This window comes from Ambystoma mexicanum, chromosome 12 (assembly GCF_040938575.1).
Source record: "Ambystoma mexicanum isolate Mex_15411 chromosome 12, UKY_AmexF1_1, whole genome shotgun sequence".
Lineage (NCBI taxonomy): Eukaryota > Metazoa > Chordata > Amphibia > Caudata > Ambystomatidae > Ambystoma > Ambystoma mexicanum.
Genome location: NC_090936.1, coordinates 1,218,202,611 through 1,218,218,853, shown reverse-complemented (window position 1 = coordinate 1,218,218,853; position 16,243 = coordinate 1,218,202,611). Strand labels below are relative to the sequence as shown.

General features: G+C 44.1%; 1 protein-coding gene across 1 annotated transcript in view; it reads left to right on the top strand.

Moving 5' to 3' along the window:
• The window catches only part of LOC138514393 (sodium-coupled monocarboxylate transporter 1-like), an 892,200-nt gene that overhangs the window by 269,985 nt on the left and 605,972 nt on the right, over positions 1–16,243 (top strand). The window contains exon 4 of the mRNA XM_069629875.1: positions 13,936–14,003. Within this exon, the coding sequence (XP_069485976.1) occupies positions 13,936–14,003 (68 nt within the window). The remainder of the gene's footprint in view (positions 1–13,935; positions 14,004–16,243) is intronic.

Genomic DNA, 16,243 nt, shown 5'->3' with positions numbered 1-16,243 from the left:
CAGAGGTGCACATAAGTTAGCAAAATGGGACATCCAAGTCGCTTCTCCTACACCATTTTGTAGTGCGTTATTACAGGACGTCATGGTGCCCTTTATTAGCGTCCAGAACTCTTTTGATTTTTTTCCACATAGTGTTTTTAACATTAGTTCCGAGTCTGCCTGGTATAGAGAATACCTCTTTTGTATTATCCAGGATTTGTAATTCCTATTAGCGTTTTTCCATTGTTCTTGCGTCAGTTGTGTTCCTGATCTGTTTGCTATCCGTTTTAATTTTCGTAGTGTTCTTCTTCTTGCTACTAGTTCCCGATTATAAGTATGGAGATGGTTCTTTGGGATCTCCTTGATTTTATTAGTCGTCTTTATATATTTTTTTAGCAAGAGTGTGTAGTCCACCAACTGCGCTGTATTTTTTGTTGTACTGTCTTTAACTGTCATTATGGTAGAGCACTTTTCCGCAATTTGCTTAATCGCGTTCTCCGTCAATTTTAACCTGGAGCCTTTACTGTTCACAACCAGTTCATGATTAAAAACCTGTTGGGGTTTCTGTGGATTGGTACATCTTGTGTGTTGTAAATTATGGTTGCTGTTTAAAGTCCTTACCATAGCAAAACTGACCGTCAGTCCCAGCAACTCCTTGGACACATATGTATGGTCAATTGTTCCTGATTGATCTGCTCTTTGCCAAGAAGGGATCTTCAAATTTTTGTCTGTTCGTAACCAGTGGAGATTATGAAGGTCTCTTGATCCTAAAATTTTTTCGAGGTTCTCACCTCGTTTCAAAATCGGTGCAGATTTCGGTAGGTGTGACCATTGATTTCCAATGTCCTTACATACGCCATTGAAATCCCCTGTGATTATTATCTGGTTATAGGCTTGGTTTTTGGCAGCTTCATCTAAAATGCTGATAATATTTTCCAGGTATTGTTCATCCGCACTTGTTTCCGGGTTCCAGTAGGTGTTAATTAGTAATATCTTTTCTGCCTTTTCAATACACATTATATCTGTGTATTTCCAGGATATTATTAGAACTTGAAATTGGTCAGGAGAATCCATCTGGTCCGTCACCTCCATGCCACTGCCTGCCCTTACTGCTGTAAGTAGGCTGGCAGTAGGACGCCCCATCGGTCCCTGTTTCGCTGGTATGGCGAATGTTGAGTATCCATCCATCTTAGGTTTATGTACTAACCATGTTTCCTGGAGACATAATAAGTCCCATTGTCCAAGGTTAACATCACTTTTCGCAGTTAGGTGAGTGAAACCTCTCGTGTTCCAAGAGGCCATATCTATGAAGGATTTTTCCCTTGTTGATAAGACACATACTTTTAAGAGTTGGTCATCCTGCAAGATCTGTTTTGGCCTTTGTAATTGCTAATTTTGTTTCTTTGTATGCGTGTCTGAGGATTTCCATGACCAGTGCGGTGGTGATCTCCTCAGAATTTCTAAAGGACGATTGAGCATACATCTTTTATCGTTTTCTGGTCTGCCCTCTGTTCTTGAAATATATAACTGATCTTCAGCCGATTTAGTGCTGTATTTTTCCCAGAAGGATGACCCATCTCCTCGATGTCCTTGTAGGGTTGTGCTCGTCTTCTCCTCAGAATCTTCTAAATGTCTTTGCGGATGTTCAGTCCAATCATTTCTCTTGTAGGGCGATTCTTCTCTCCCCCTTGTTCTTTGTGGATTTTCCTTTTCTTTTTCCCTATTTGTTAACTGCTTTTGATTTTGATCATATCCATTTTTCCCCAATCTCGTCCTTGAATTTTCTCTTTGAGTTTTTTCTCGGATTTGATTTACCTTTTTTTTTTTTTAAACTTCATCCAGTTTCGCCGTAAGAATCTGCAGTTCTCGCAAGTCATATCCTAGAATATTGAGATTTATTGCTTCTTGCTGGAGCATCGCTCTTACAACTACTGACTTGATGTGTAAGTACGAGCAGTCATTTCTCCCTGTTTTGCAAGGTTCTACCATCCATAGATCTTGATATTGTATGTATCGTAACCTTGGTATCTTTTTTTTATTTTTTTTTTTTATTGTTGTATGATTAGTTTACATAAAACCTTATACAACATAAAGTGCATTACAAACAAATGGAAAAATACATTTCATTTTATGAACAGATATACAAATACAACTATCTATATATAAAAAAATGTCAACACATTTATCAGCCTTTAAAATCGTTCCCAGACATAAAATCAAATTCCATACGTATTATATACAGTTTACATTTCATATACCGTAGATCATTTCATATACCATAGGTCCACTCTAGTCTCTACTCATTGAATTCCTTATTTTTTGCTTCCAGTTCCTCCTGAATATTAAGTAGGAGTGAATTCAATGGTTGGATTAGGGAGATATTTGCACCCCAAATGCAGCGACTCCAGAACAGATTCTTCGACATTTCCCAATCCCCATCAAATCTGTCTGTAACGTAGAGAGATCTTTTATTCCCAAAATTGGTGCATGTCAGGAGAAGGTGCCTAAGTGTTTCTGTCATGTCAGTCGCTCCACAAAATCGACATGAGACACTTTTAGAATTTTCCTTCAACCCTTTTTCTTTATGGGTCCAATGGTAAATTCTTTCTAGGGTGGGCATCTGGTTTAGTCTGAAGCGCATAAATGTGGTTCTCGCCCTCTGGCAAGGAAATCTTTGGATATATAGAGGAATCGATTCCCTTGCATGCAAAAATTTAGCATACTCCTTGTAGGTAACATGGGACTCAATATCATTTACTGTGTCTACCCAGTCTGACCTAAATAAAGATTTTTTGACTTATCCCGGTCGTTGAATCAGATCGTCTAAACAAAGTCCCAGCGATTCCAACAGAGAGAACATTCTATCGCTAAAACTCTTGATAGATAGCACCGCCCCCGTTTTGACTACCTTATTCAACATCTCATATAAGGTGTTTATCGGAGGATCATGTATTTTTCTAAAAGAGGAGAGTTGCCTCCACAAGTATCTGGCTTTAAGTGATATGAGACCTAACTCGTGCCGAATAATGGAATTGGGGACTGCCCTAGAAAGGGGGACAGTTTCCCCTGGATCACATTTAGGTAGGAACTCAAGTCCTTTGTACAAATGTCCAAACCGTACAAAAGAACCGGTTCACATTTCGCAAGATAGAAGCGTCTAATAGGCAGAAGCGAAAATTTACAGACCTTTGCCCTCAGAAATTTTATCTGATTCTTTAGTTTAGCTGTTTTATCCCCAAGATTCAATTTCCACATTTTTAGGCTTGATTGGTTGGAAAAATTATAACCTAGATAGGTTATGGCCTGAACCTGTTCCACCGAGTTATCTCCCATCTTCCAGATACATGGTTTGACAACTCTCTTCCTAGAAATTACAATTGTTCGGGATTTCGAAGCGTTGGGGGAAAGATTATTCGCCAGTGCATAGTAAAAAATATCCATCCTTCTGCGAAGGCCTCTCGGGGTACGATCAAAAAGGATAAAGTCGTCTGCAAAGGCCATCCACTCGATAGCCAAGCTACCCAACCTGACCGGAGCAATGGAAGGGCCCTGCCACATGTCCTCCACATCACTAACGTACAGGTTAAAGAGCGTGGGTGCAAGGGAGCAGCCCTGCTTGACCCCAACCTCAGTATCAACAGCATCAGATAGGGAACCTTCTTGTGATAAACGTACCCTGACAGATGTATTCCTATGTAAAAGAGCCAAGATTTGGACAATCTTGCGTGGAATATTCATAGCTAACAATTCTGTCCACAATCTTGCTCTAATAACCCCATCAAAGGCATTAGAGAGGTCCAGGGAAGCCATGTATACATCTCCCATTTTAGTTTGATGAACTGTATCTCTTAGATGAGCCAAAATCATCCCATTCAGGTCGGTTCCCAAGCCCTCTCTGAAACCAACCTGGAATTTACTATAGCAAGCCTTCCCTCTAATAACCTTGTTAAGGTCCCTCAAAAGCAAAATACCAAAGACTTTGCTCGCTGCATCTAACAGTGCTATAGGCCTGTAGTTCTGTGGATTTAGGATGTCCCCTTTTTTGTAGATAGGAATTATGATGCTCTGTGACCAGGTTTTAGGGATGGAATGATATTTAAATACATCATCGAATATGGGTTTGAGTAACTTAGCCCACATTTCCGGGGCCGACTTTATAACAAAAGGGGGAATACCATCAGGGCCCGGTGCTCTAGAAGATTTAAGCTTATTGATGGCCCATTTAATATCCTCTATATCCCACAAACACTCGCCTACAACCGGAGGGCCTAAGTTCACCTCCTGTTCCCTAGAGAGATTAGAGGGTAGAGCGAACTTTTCCTTATAGAAGAGAGTCCACACATCCGCTTGAATGGGGCAGTCTAATTTATCTTTAGCAGGCGTGAGTATGGAGTTGATGGTAGACCAAAATTTGACCTCTCTGCCCTTGCATAGATTATACATCATCAGTTGATGTGTTTCATGATAATGATCCATTCTGAGAGACTTGATAAAGTTTTTGTAGTTCTGAATTATTTTTTTCTTTCTCAGCCTAAGTTCCGAGAGAGGAATAGACGCTTTATTCAAGGCTTTGATTTCCCTATATTTAGTACGCTTGGCGTTTTGAATTCTGGGATCAGCCGCCCGCACCCTCGGTTTCCGCACCCCCAGATCTCTGGCCCTACTAATTTTATAGACACATGACAAAATAATATTATAGTAGGAACCTCCCAACTCAATGTCATCCCCCCTGATAATTTGAAGCTGCACCTTGGACAAATTATCCAACACCAAGGTATTAAATTTCTTAATTATTTTCTTATTCCAAGTAACCCTTCTCCCATTGTTTCCCACCTCTAAACCCTGCAACATGGGATTGATATAAATACCCATGTCGGGGATGGAGAGAGAAAAACATAAGGGAACGTGATCACTGAACTCGACCTCCATAAGTGACAGTTTTCCACAAGCTTGCTTCCAGCCATTAGATACATAAAAGAAATCAATCCTAGAGCTATTACTACCTCTTTTCCAAGTATGTTTAGGAAGATTCCAATCTAAGGCATGGTCTAAAAGACCCAAATCCCAATTATCTAAATAATTATCCCACCTTATACCTCTTTTTGTAGTCGTACTCAGAAGTCTAGGTAATACCCCTCTTTCGTTGAGCACCGCACCCTCGGCACAAGCTGAATTAAAATCGCCTCCCAAAATAATGCGATTTCCAAACCCTTTCTCAAACCAACTTCCCAAGATCATATCTAGAGAGTCCTCCACTTCCTCAATGTCTACTTTTAGCGGATTCCAGTAGAGGTTCAAGAGGAGTATCGGCTCTAAATTATTCTCCCTAGAAAGCATAATAGCCAGAAGCCAGTTACTCCTAAATATCACCTCACCTACGAACCCCAAGTTACGATCGATGGCAATAATCAGGCCTCCGCTGGGTCTGCCCTGCTGACCCCTAGTAGCTACTGAAGAAAAAGTATAGAAACCTTCTATGTGCATATCTGACAGCATCATAGTTTCCTGTAAGAAATAGATACGGGGGCGTACATAATTTTCCCTTTTATTCAGAAACGTGTTGAGATTGATTCCCCCACAAGAATTCCAAGAGATCACCTCAATCTCTATATAGTTAGGAACACCCCTTATCTTGTCTAAATGTTTCCAAGGTTTTGAGTGCCGGTTGTAGCCATGACCAATCCTGATTATTATTCAGGAGGCTTGAAATCAGTGCCAACCCTGGACCCAAATTTTCTAATTTATTATTATCACGTTGAGCAGTTTGTTTGTTTTGGATATTATTCGGTTCCTGATATTCAAGAAAGTTATTGGCCTCTTTATTATCTGCTAATGAGAGTAGATCGTAGCCCAAAGAATTAAGGTTTTTTTCTTGGGCACGCACCATATCTGCTACCATTACCGAATGAAAACAAATTACCATTCTGTGATTATTGCAGTTAGGAAGAGATATGGCATCTATATCATCTGTTGTTATAGCTCGTAGCACAGGGCTCTTTTTAAACAGATTTAAGAGATGAGTTCTGTTCAAGTTAACCTGTGAGTCTGTTATATTATTGTTAATCCAACCCACTATTTTCCCTGTACAGAGCTTAGTAGGGGCCTGAATCGCAGTAGATTGCTTCGTTGTGTGATCTACTCCAGAAGTGATCATAGAAGTCCCTTTAGAATGAACCCCCCCATCATTTAGTTTAAGGGTTTCTAACCATGGAGAATTTAGGGAAGACTGCTAATTATCCTTATTCTCCTTTCCAAAAATGAATGTAGCTGGCGAAATATGCGAAAATTGCATGAATCCGGATGGGTTTATACCCTTCCAAGTTAACGATTCTAAACCTTCTCCAGCTTGTATTTTACCATTCAAAATCCTCCTCTGCAGAGGGGTAGAAGCGTGGTAGCGAACTACCCTTTTAGTACCAATAAAACTTTGTTGGAGGCATTCTTCATCTGTAAGGTCCTGTCTAAATTCTGGTATGTCCCTATGAACCCCCTTAAATTCGGAATCTGCTAACTCCATATCCCTATTGCTAGGAGCTACGACATCGGACACTACGAGGTCGGTAGAAGAGGAGCCCCTCTGACCCCCTTCAGCACTAAAAATAGAATTTTCTTTAGTCTTACCCACAGCTAAAATAGGGTTAGGCATATTTCCCGTAGAATTTATGTGCGCAGGTGCCTCACTCAGCCTCCCGGAGCCAGGTTGAACCTCTACTATTATAGGTGCTTGGTTCTCAACAGTTTGAAACCCACTTCTAAGTGCGGGCATGTTAGAAGTAAAAGCACAGATACTATGTTACTTACAGAGGGGAGGACAGCTCGCAGCCTCTAGGTATTAATAATAATATCTCCGAAATGGCTATGAGTGAAATCAATAAAAACAATAGCTGGGAACAAAAGATATGCGGTTAAAGGAGTATATAATGCTTGTCAATTACTTTTAAAATCAGTGTCACATATACTTTTTTTTTTTTTATACGTATGGATTTATACGTGATATAGAAGCATCACCTTGGGAACGCCCGATGGCTTGAGGAGCAGCCAGAGTCCGTCTCTCCTCCCCAGTGTCCAGCTAAGAGCAACAGATGACCCCTGTTGATTCTTCTTAGTAAGACCCAGCCGGACTTCCTGCGCCACCCCGAGCCAAACAGCAGCAAAACAGTGCAGCTAAAGATAGACTGCATCGCCCTTTACTCCGCGGACGGGCTTAACGCCGCAAGGGTGGTTTGGGCTGGTCTATGAGGCTGCACAAAGTCACGTGATTGCCCACGTGATCGCCGGTTGGCTCCGCCTCCTCCCGGAAGCGAGCGTGCCTCGGCAAGAGCCCTCCGTGGCTCGCAGTGCCAAGGATAATGTTTCCCCAGATGAACGTTCTTTCTGGAATAGCAGCTCTCTTCTCCTACAACAGAATACACCGCAAGGGCGGTTTGGGCTGGTCTATGAGGCTGCACAAAGTCACGTGATTGCCCACGTGATCGCCGGTTGGCTCCGCCTCCTCCCGGAAGCGAGCGTGCCTCGGCAAGAGCCCTCCGTGGCTCGCAGTGCCAAGGATAATGTTTCCCCAGATGAACGTTCTTTCTGGAATAGCAGCTCTCTTCTCCTACAACAGAATACACCGCAAGGGCGGTTTGGGCTGGTCTATGAGGCTGCACAAAGTCACGTGATTGCCCACGTGATCGCCGGTTGGCTCCGCCTCCTCCCGGAAGCGAGCGTGCCTCGGCAAGAGCCCTCCGTGGCTCGCAGTGCCAAGGATAATGTTTCCCCAGATGAACGTTCTTTCTGGAATAGCAGCTCTCTTCTCCTACAACAGAATACACCGCAAGGGCGGTTTGGGCTGGTCTATGAGGCTGCACAAAGTCACGTGATTGCCCACGTGATCGCCGGTTGGCTCCGCCTCCTCCCGGAAGCGAGCGTGCCTCGGCAAGAGCCCTCCGTGGCTCGCAGTGCCAAGGATAATGTTTCCCCAGATGAACGTTCTTTCTGGAATAGCAGCTCTCTTCTCCTACAACAGAACCTTGGTATCTGAACCTTGGTATCTGTTTAAATGGTTTGATGATAGTATTCCTATTTAAAATCAGGTCGTCTTTCGCCCTTTTTTTGCGTTCAAGACGAAATATACAGGAGCTTTTTATTCTTAGCGATTGGGGTTTTTCTTTATGCTCTTTTTTGGGGTCCATTGCCTTCGCTCGTTACACTTCATTCGTCTGCGACATTTAAGTGGCGAGTCTCTTGTAGAGTTATTCCTTGACTTGTCTCTAGGTGGAGTAACCGATGCGTCCTTCTTCTGCTCCCCTTTATTCCCTTCACCTCCTTTTTGTGCTGGTAGATGTTTTTCTATCAGCTTGCATTCCTCAGGGGTTAGTTTATTCTTACCTATTTTGATAGACCTTTCTTCTTGATTCTTTACTTCCTTTTCTTTTGGCATGACTTGAGCCTTTTGAACCGCTAAGGGCTCCTTTTCTATGATGCAGACCTTCTTCTTAGGTTCCAACTCCATCTTGGTAAGATCCAGTATTACTGCTTTTCTTTTGAATCTTGGAGATGCATTATTTTCTGTTTCATATTCATCAACTGTGTATACACTCCATTCACTTATGTCACTTTCTGAGTTTATTGTGTCATCTGCTGGTTGACTACAGTTAGTGATGGTTTTGTTTATTTTCTTATTGTCTTTTGACTCTGTGAAGGTTTTCTTTCTTATTTGTTTGGACTGGCCATTAAAGCTCTCAGCACTTAATGGAGCCTGTTGGTTACTCAAAATTGATTTGTGATTGTTAAATATTCCAAATGTGAAGTTGGATTTGTTTCCTGTCTCTTTCGCTTTTATCGTCTGTTTCATAACCACTTTTTCTTTCTGCTGTTTTAACTGTTTGTTCTTTGTTTCCAACAACACTTGAGTCTCATTTTCTGACGTTTTAGTGTTTTCTTTTGCTTCTTTAGAGTCCAGACTTTCTGTGCCCTCTATTTCTTTCGTCCTGTCCAAATCAGAGTTCAGAGATACAGGCTTCCCATTCAGATTCTCTCTTGGTTCCTCATTTTGTTTTTTGAGTTGCTCATCTTTCGCTACTATATATCGTTCTAGATAGCTTAATTTAGTGTTCATCAGAGCAGTCAGTGAGGTCTGATCCCTTGCTGTGTCATTTACAGCCTTGTATAGCTTAGTGAAGGGTGCTAAAGCGATGGTTATCGTCGACATTATGGACATTAAATCCATTTTTTGTGGTGTGTCTTTGCTCAGTGTTGAAATGACATCACTGCATCTTCTACTTGAAACTGGTGTACTGAGTGATGGAGGTGTTTTAATTTGCAGGGGTCTAATGTTTTTGTTTAATTTTTTTGCAGTTGGATCCTTTTCATCATTTTTGATAAGGTTTATATCCGTCTGTATCCCAACTGAGGCTCTTTTTAATGGATTCGGCTCAATTGATGGGACTATTGTCTGAGTTTCGACTGACATTCTTTTTGTTGCCATCTGATCTATTAATAGTTGTATCGTTTGGGTGCTAGTGGCAGTTGTTTCGGGTCTCAGTCTCTCGCCATCACATATTTGTGATAAACGTATGGTGTATGGAGTCTATTTTTCACTGGATGGTCCCTGTGGAAGCGAGGCTTTCTTAAAATGCCATCTAACACGTATAGCTGGGTTCCTCCATCCTAACAGGCAGCTCGACATCCTGACCTCGAGTGCTCTCTAGCTCTTTGCTTAATGGGCTATCGTAATCATCTGTGTGTAGAACGCTGTTTAGTAAGTCCCCATCCGAGATTTCTTCCTCTGTATGCGTTCCCTTTAAATCTTTCAGACCAAAATAGATTTTTATGCAGTCTGCCTTTGCCAGATTTAGCAGAGACGTTTTATAGGCAGACTTTTTCTTTTGGCCTTTGAATTTAGACAAATTGATCAGTGGTATTTTACAAGACTGCTGCTTTTGAATTTTCCTTCCTTTTTTCTCTCTCGAGCCCTTATCACTTTTCAAGGGGGTACGTCCCTTGACTAGTTGGTCTATAGGGTTACACTTCATGAAATTTACATCCTTATATGGACTTCTCTGTGTTTCGGTAGTCGGGTCATCTCCTCCACTTTGCTTTTTTACCCCAAACGTCTTGTCAGTTATTGGATTCGGCTCTCCCATTTCATCCGTCTTATTATTCAGAAGCTGATGAAGACAATCATATAGGGCCGTATTTGGGGTTCCTGCTATATCATCTGCATTTATGATTTCATATGTAGATGTTTTTTATCTGATGATTCATCCGTACTTAATGATGATTTACTTAAGTTTCTTAGCCTCCGGATTGGGTTTTGCATGGGAGTTGAGTGCATTTCCACTACAATCTCCAAGTTTTAGTAAGGTATCCTGCTTTGATCCGGAAGTCCATTAGCATTTGAGGGAGCAACCATAATATCGCACTTTTCCAAAGATTGTTCTGTTTGTGCTACTGATTGAGCCGTCTGCATGCTTCTTTCCAACCAGCACCTCATCTTCCACCGTCTGTGGCTTTTGCCGCATTTCCTTCAGGCATAGCCCGCCACTGCCAGCATCGAGTGCGGGCGGGGACTCATTGATCGTCTCTCCTCCACCTCCACTGTTATTTCATCGGGTAGTTTGTTTATTTGTACTTCACCCGTAATTTCGCTGGTCACTTCGATAGGCGGTGCTGTAGATGACAAATTTCTGGCATCTGTCTCCGCGAATGGGTTTATCAGATCATTAGCAGATTGTTCCGCTGGTTTCTCCTCTGTGGGAGCCTCTGTAGGAGTTGCTCCACAGTTCGTGTCCATTTCCCATATCTGCACTGTTCTTACTCCGATATTGCCCTTTGAGGCGCTTCTCAGTAATGGCCCCTCATTCCCCGACCTCCCCACTCCTATTTCCTCCGGACCCAGCAGGGACTCTATGGGTCACGCGAGAGACTATCTCTCTTTGCGGCAGGCTATTTTATTTTTGATTGCAACGGGTCCTTCGTTGGGGCCTTCAGGAGCCACAGCGCCCTCTTTGATTTTGCAGCCGGTATGTCTCGGATCCGAAGTATTCTGCCTTGCGGTGACGCCGGAAGCAAAGGTATGTCAACTAGTAAGGGTGTGGGTGCAGGGGAGGGAGGAAGGGGGGAGGGATTGAAACGATGCCGAAGCAGTCCTACCTTCCTCTGCATCCTCACGGGTCGGCGCTTCCGAGGGATTCTGCATTTCAAGGCGGCTTCCATCGTTTTCCCTCATGAGTGACACCTCCATGGCGCCTACCTCACCCTCTTTCGAAGGAAGGTGATTATCCTCGTGGTCAGTAGCATACGGAGCCGTCTCCGAGTCCACATCCGATACCGCTCCAGCTTGGGTTCTCGGATTATCGGGAGCATTCAAGGTCTCTCTTGGCGAGGAGGGGCTCATCCTCAACCCTGGCTCCCCTGGCCCACATGGTCTACGTAGTCTGTCTTCACTCTGTTGCCGCGCTCCGCCCAGATTTGAGTTTCTTTCGTATTGCGCTCCTCCAGTGACAAACAGCCGCCCAACAGTCAGCGCCCTTTACCCCGTCAGGCTTAACGCTGCAAGGGTGGTTGAGGCTGTGTTTTATGCTGCAGAGTGGTCACGTGATCAGTCACGTGGCAGCAAACGAGCTCTGCCTCCTCCTGGAAGCGAGCGTTGGTCAATTGCAGCCTTTGGCACCTCACTGTGCTGGATTACAATCAGGTAAGTATTCGTATTCAATTGAAAAAAAGTCCTCTACAGCTTCTGGAGCTTCGACAACTTATTTGAAATTTTCGATGAATGTGTCGACAGTTTAAGTGGCTTTGAAGGCTCTATATGTATTACATGCCTTGAAGGTTCAGGCGATGAACATAAATGTTTCGATACCTTCGAAGAAGGATTTGATGTCGTTAGTGAATGTTTCGAGGTAACAGACACAGGCTTCTTCTTGTGCGTTGTGGAAGATTCCTTCGACTTATGTCGAGTAACCTCTCTTTCCGGGCTCTGAGGTGCGTGAGAAGGGGACAGACGAGACTCCCTACAGGTCTTGATAGACGCTGAGGGGTGGCCACTTTTCTCAGACTCCTTTAGAGGAACACTCGGAGGAGCAGGCTTTTTAAAAATGTCTAACATTATTAAACAGATGTTTTCTAACTCCACTGGAGTCAAGTTGTTTTTTGGAAAATAAACTCTTTCTCAAGAGGAAGACGAAGACAACGAGGACCTGCAATGCCGTTTCTTACCTTTCTTGTGGGAAGAGGACAAGCGTTGTGAACGCAACCTCGAACGTCTATGTTTAGAACGTTTTATTACAGGAGAGAGATCTCTCGAGTCAGAGGATGATTTCCTTTTCGATGGGGTAAGGGCCAGGGATGCAGGGGAGGGCTTACCTGCATCAAGCTTCCCCTTCCTTTCCTGAAAGGCCTTAGCAGTCATCGATTGACACAAGCCACAGTCGTCGACCTTGTGGCCCGATCCAAAGCACCAAAGACAAACGCGGTGAGGTTCTGTGATAGACATCTTGGCCCCACAGTCGGGACACCGCTTGAAGCCCTCTTCGGTGTGGAGGCCATATCGAACTAAATGCAATTGAAATCACTGAGGCGAGTAGCTATGAAGCACGCAGCAATGCAGAGAAAGCGGAACTGAGGTAATGGTAAGCAGGCGTGCTATATATATCAGCGTCGACGTCACGAGGGACACTATGGAGACAGTCGAGGACCAAAATACAATGATGCTCGACCTTATGAAAAAAAATTCCAAAGCAAGTTGCAAGTAGGCTTGAATATCAAAGATGAGGAATACGTGGGAGGACACAATACATTCGAGATATATGTTGTATACACTGGGCTGCAGTGACATTTTCCTTCTGTTCCTACAGAAATTACAATTGTATTTCTTTATTTATGGTTATTCCTTTATTTCAGCCAATGTCAATCCAGGTGTCGAGGTGCTGTTCAGTAGATGATTCTGTAACAATCTTCATCATGTACTAAACATAGAAACACAAGCACATGCTCTACCCGTCCTGGCTTCATTGCAGTTATGCTTTTGTGTGCATACCTGGATGAAAATGAAGACTAGCAAATTGCGGCTCTTGGCACCGTAATACTATGACTCACATGCATGCTTACAATCTATAGACATAACGCAGTATCTTCCACAGACACAGCCTTTAGCACACTGGCATTTAATATGGGCACAGGCAGCATGAACATGTTTTATAGTGGCTATACTGGAATATAATCTTCATTGCCCCATCCCTCCTTCTCATCTCAGTTGTTGTCATGCTGTTCCTTGTATGACGTTGAGGAAGCTGATGTTGAGCCCTATTGGAAGTAATCATTACTGCTCCCTTCCTCTTCCTCGTCTCAGTCATTGACATACTGGCCCTTGTGTGATATTGGGGAATACTTGAAGTAGACTTGGCAAGTGGTTGAGGAAGAATGTTACAATATGCCATCAGGGCGTAAGAAAGGGAAGGAACATCCCTACAAGGGAATGGGGGGTATGTGACTTTCTCCAATGATGTTGTGTCATCCCCTCAAGGATCACCTCCCCTATGTGGTTCTCCCTCATATAGCCGCCCCCAGAGTCAGGATCAGGTAGAGGCTGCCATCCTCTCGCCACATGGGGGAGGCTAGCCCCGGGAAAGGAGTGACGGCATCATCAGATTCATCACACCCCCAAATCTCCTTTGATTGTTTCGGGTTCGGTTGCTAGCTTGCTCATGTGAACTCAGCAAAATCATTAATGCTCCGCCGAATGAACATTCACAAGCCGCCACCTCACTGCATAAAACTAGGCCCCGCGTCCAGGTCACTGGGTTGCATTGCACAAGACTGGCTCGCCTTTCATCTTCAGTGGTGGAAAAAATTAGAATCATTGAGTTAGGCAGTTGTAAAACACTGGGGCCTCAATGTTTAAATGAAACATGTTTTTCTTTTCTTTGTGCTGTGGGCAGACTGTGTAACCATGCTTTTTCGCTCTTGTTTCAGTGACAGAGTTCAATTTGTGGGGTTCAGTGGTCGCAACTGGTGTGGTGTGCACCGCCTACTGCACGCTGGTATGTATGAGGTTCACACTATGAAAACAAAACCTGGGCATTTACCGGGCATTCATGTTTTTTAGGACCCCTTCTCCTGTTTATGATACATTTTTACATGAGATCCAGGGATAAAGGCTCGAATTGGGACCCCTGACATGAAAAAATGATAGGGTTGATGCGTCAGAGGTGGTTGACTGCATGAAGAGTGCTCTAAGAATATGGGCCTGCACTCTAGGCGCTAACAGCAAAGCGTGAAATTGTGTACTTGGAACATAAATTCTGCCCACCAAAAGAGTGGGATAGGACTAGAGAAAGACAGCCCTGTGGGAACACTGGGCAATTTCCTGACACGCCCATTGCTGTAACAGGCAGAAGGCACAGAGGCAGTAACATGTCAGATCTCTGGGGGAATTGGACAATGTCTCAGGAGGATGAGGCCTCCAAGAAAAGGTATTTAGGACTGGGGAAGAGTCAGGAGCATGGCAGGTCCAAAGGGAGACTGGAAGATTTTCTAACAAACCATAGTTTTCTGAATGGCTGGCAGCACTTGAGAAGAGTCAGCCACTCTGCTCCAAACATTTTGGCCTTCCAAAGGTACTTGTTGGAAAATCCTTCCTAATAGGTCAGTCCACACCTGGATGTGTTGTCGGGGGACAGCTTTGGCTTTTCCTGGTTAAAAGTTCCCTTCTTGGGAAAATCTAGTGTGTTGATGGAAGGGCAATCATTTTGTAAAAAAAAACATGTGAAAAACTCAATTCAAGGAAAAAAGGTTGAATGTAAGTGATGTCTTTCAAGGGCAGTTGCAGTCGCACACTCCAGAGCATGGAAAGAAGAGACAGCAAACAGGTTTATTAATACCTGGGGAGGACTTTTCTGCCAATCAGGTGGCTGGAAACAAGGCTGGAAAATGCCAGTGTCGGCCTGTGTTCCAGCAACCACCTGAGCCGCCTCCCAGGGTGCCGCCATCTTCTTTCCTCGCATCGGCATGTCAGCCTCAGTCCATCCCATAGCCACTTACCTCTGGCCCCAACATCATCCTCAACATCCCCCTTCCACACTCACCTGCAGAGCCGGCTCCGGTTGACATGCTCGTCCCCCTGTCATTGCCAGGCTGCTACAATGGAACTACAATAGCAGCAGCCATTTTCTTTTTATCTTTTTTTAGGGGAGAAGGGGCAAGTGATTGCAACCCATCCCCTGTGAAAAAAAGCAGGTCAACTATTCACACCCCCAGACCGTACGTCGCCCTACACAGGGGTGATGGCTATATTCATACAAAGAGGGACAACTGCTGCAGAAGGCAAAGTGTTCTGCTCTCATTCACCTCCCAAACACCCTTGGCAGCCCTAGTCTTCCAATGCAAGAGCCCTTGGAAAGTGGTTTCTACCATTTACACATAAAGATAATCCTGCTACTGGCAAGATGGAAGAGGTTATCACACCTCCACTGAATCGGCACCTCTTCCCCCAACCCCTCCGACTCCGGTCCATTCACCACCTCAAGCTGACCAGGCTTGCCGCTAAAACCCCCACTCATACTGGCAGGTTTGGGGACTTTTTCTAACCTCCCCATATTCCACATACTTTTATCACTCACTTGGGCCTTGGCACCCCTTGCTTGTGTCACTCGCAGACATGAAGACTATTTACCCACCCTCCCCAGACAAAGGGCATTGGGCAGCTGAATTCAGACCCAACTTCTGGGGTTTTATGTTTCTATCATGTGCTGCCTTGTGAGAATCATACACAATGTTCTGCTTCTTTGATACTCTTTTCCTCACTTCTAAATCAATCAACCTCATCCCAGTCGCTTACCGAACAGCCACCATAGTTTTGACTTGCCCCCGTAACTCTTCTTCCATGGCGTTGAAAGAGATCAACCTGTGGTGGAATATGGTCTAGTGCAAAAGCACCACAACATTTGCCTCCTGCCTGCTCCCACAGCTCGCCCATACTGAAACAAGGCTGCAATGCCTGCACGAGGGCCCTGTTAAATCTTTCAACTCGTCCATTGGTGGTGGCAAGATGTGGTGAAGTCATAGCATGCTGTGTTCCACATCCCAACCCCTTCCATTTCCCAGGAACAGCACTGCACTCCATTATCAGTGAAGAAACATGATCACATTTTCTTTGGTGGGGGCATCTAGAGGCCACTCGCGTCACTTTGTTATAATCTACTAGCATTACCCCATAGCACCTCTGTTGAGGCAGATCATCTATGTGGGGCAGCAGGTCCATCCCGAATGTGTACCACACACT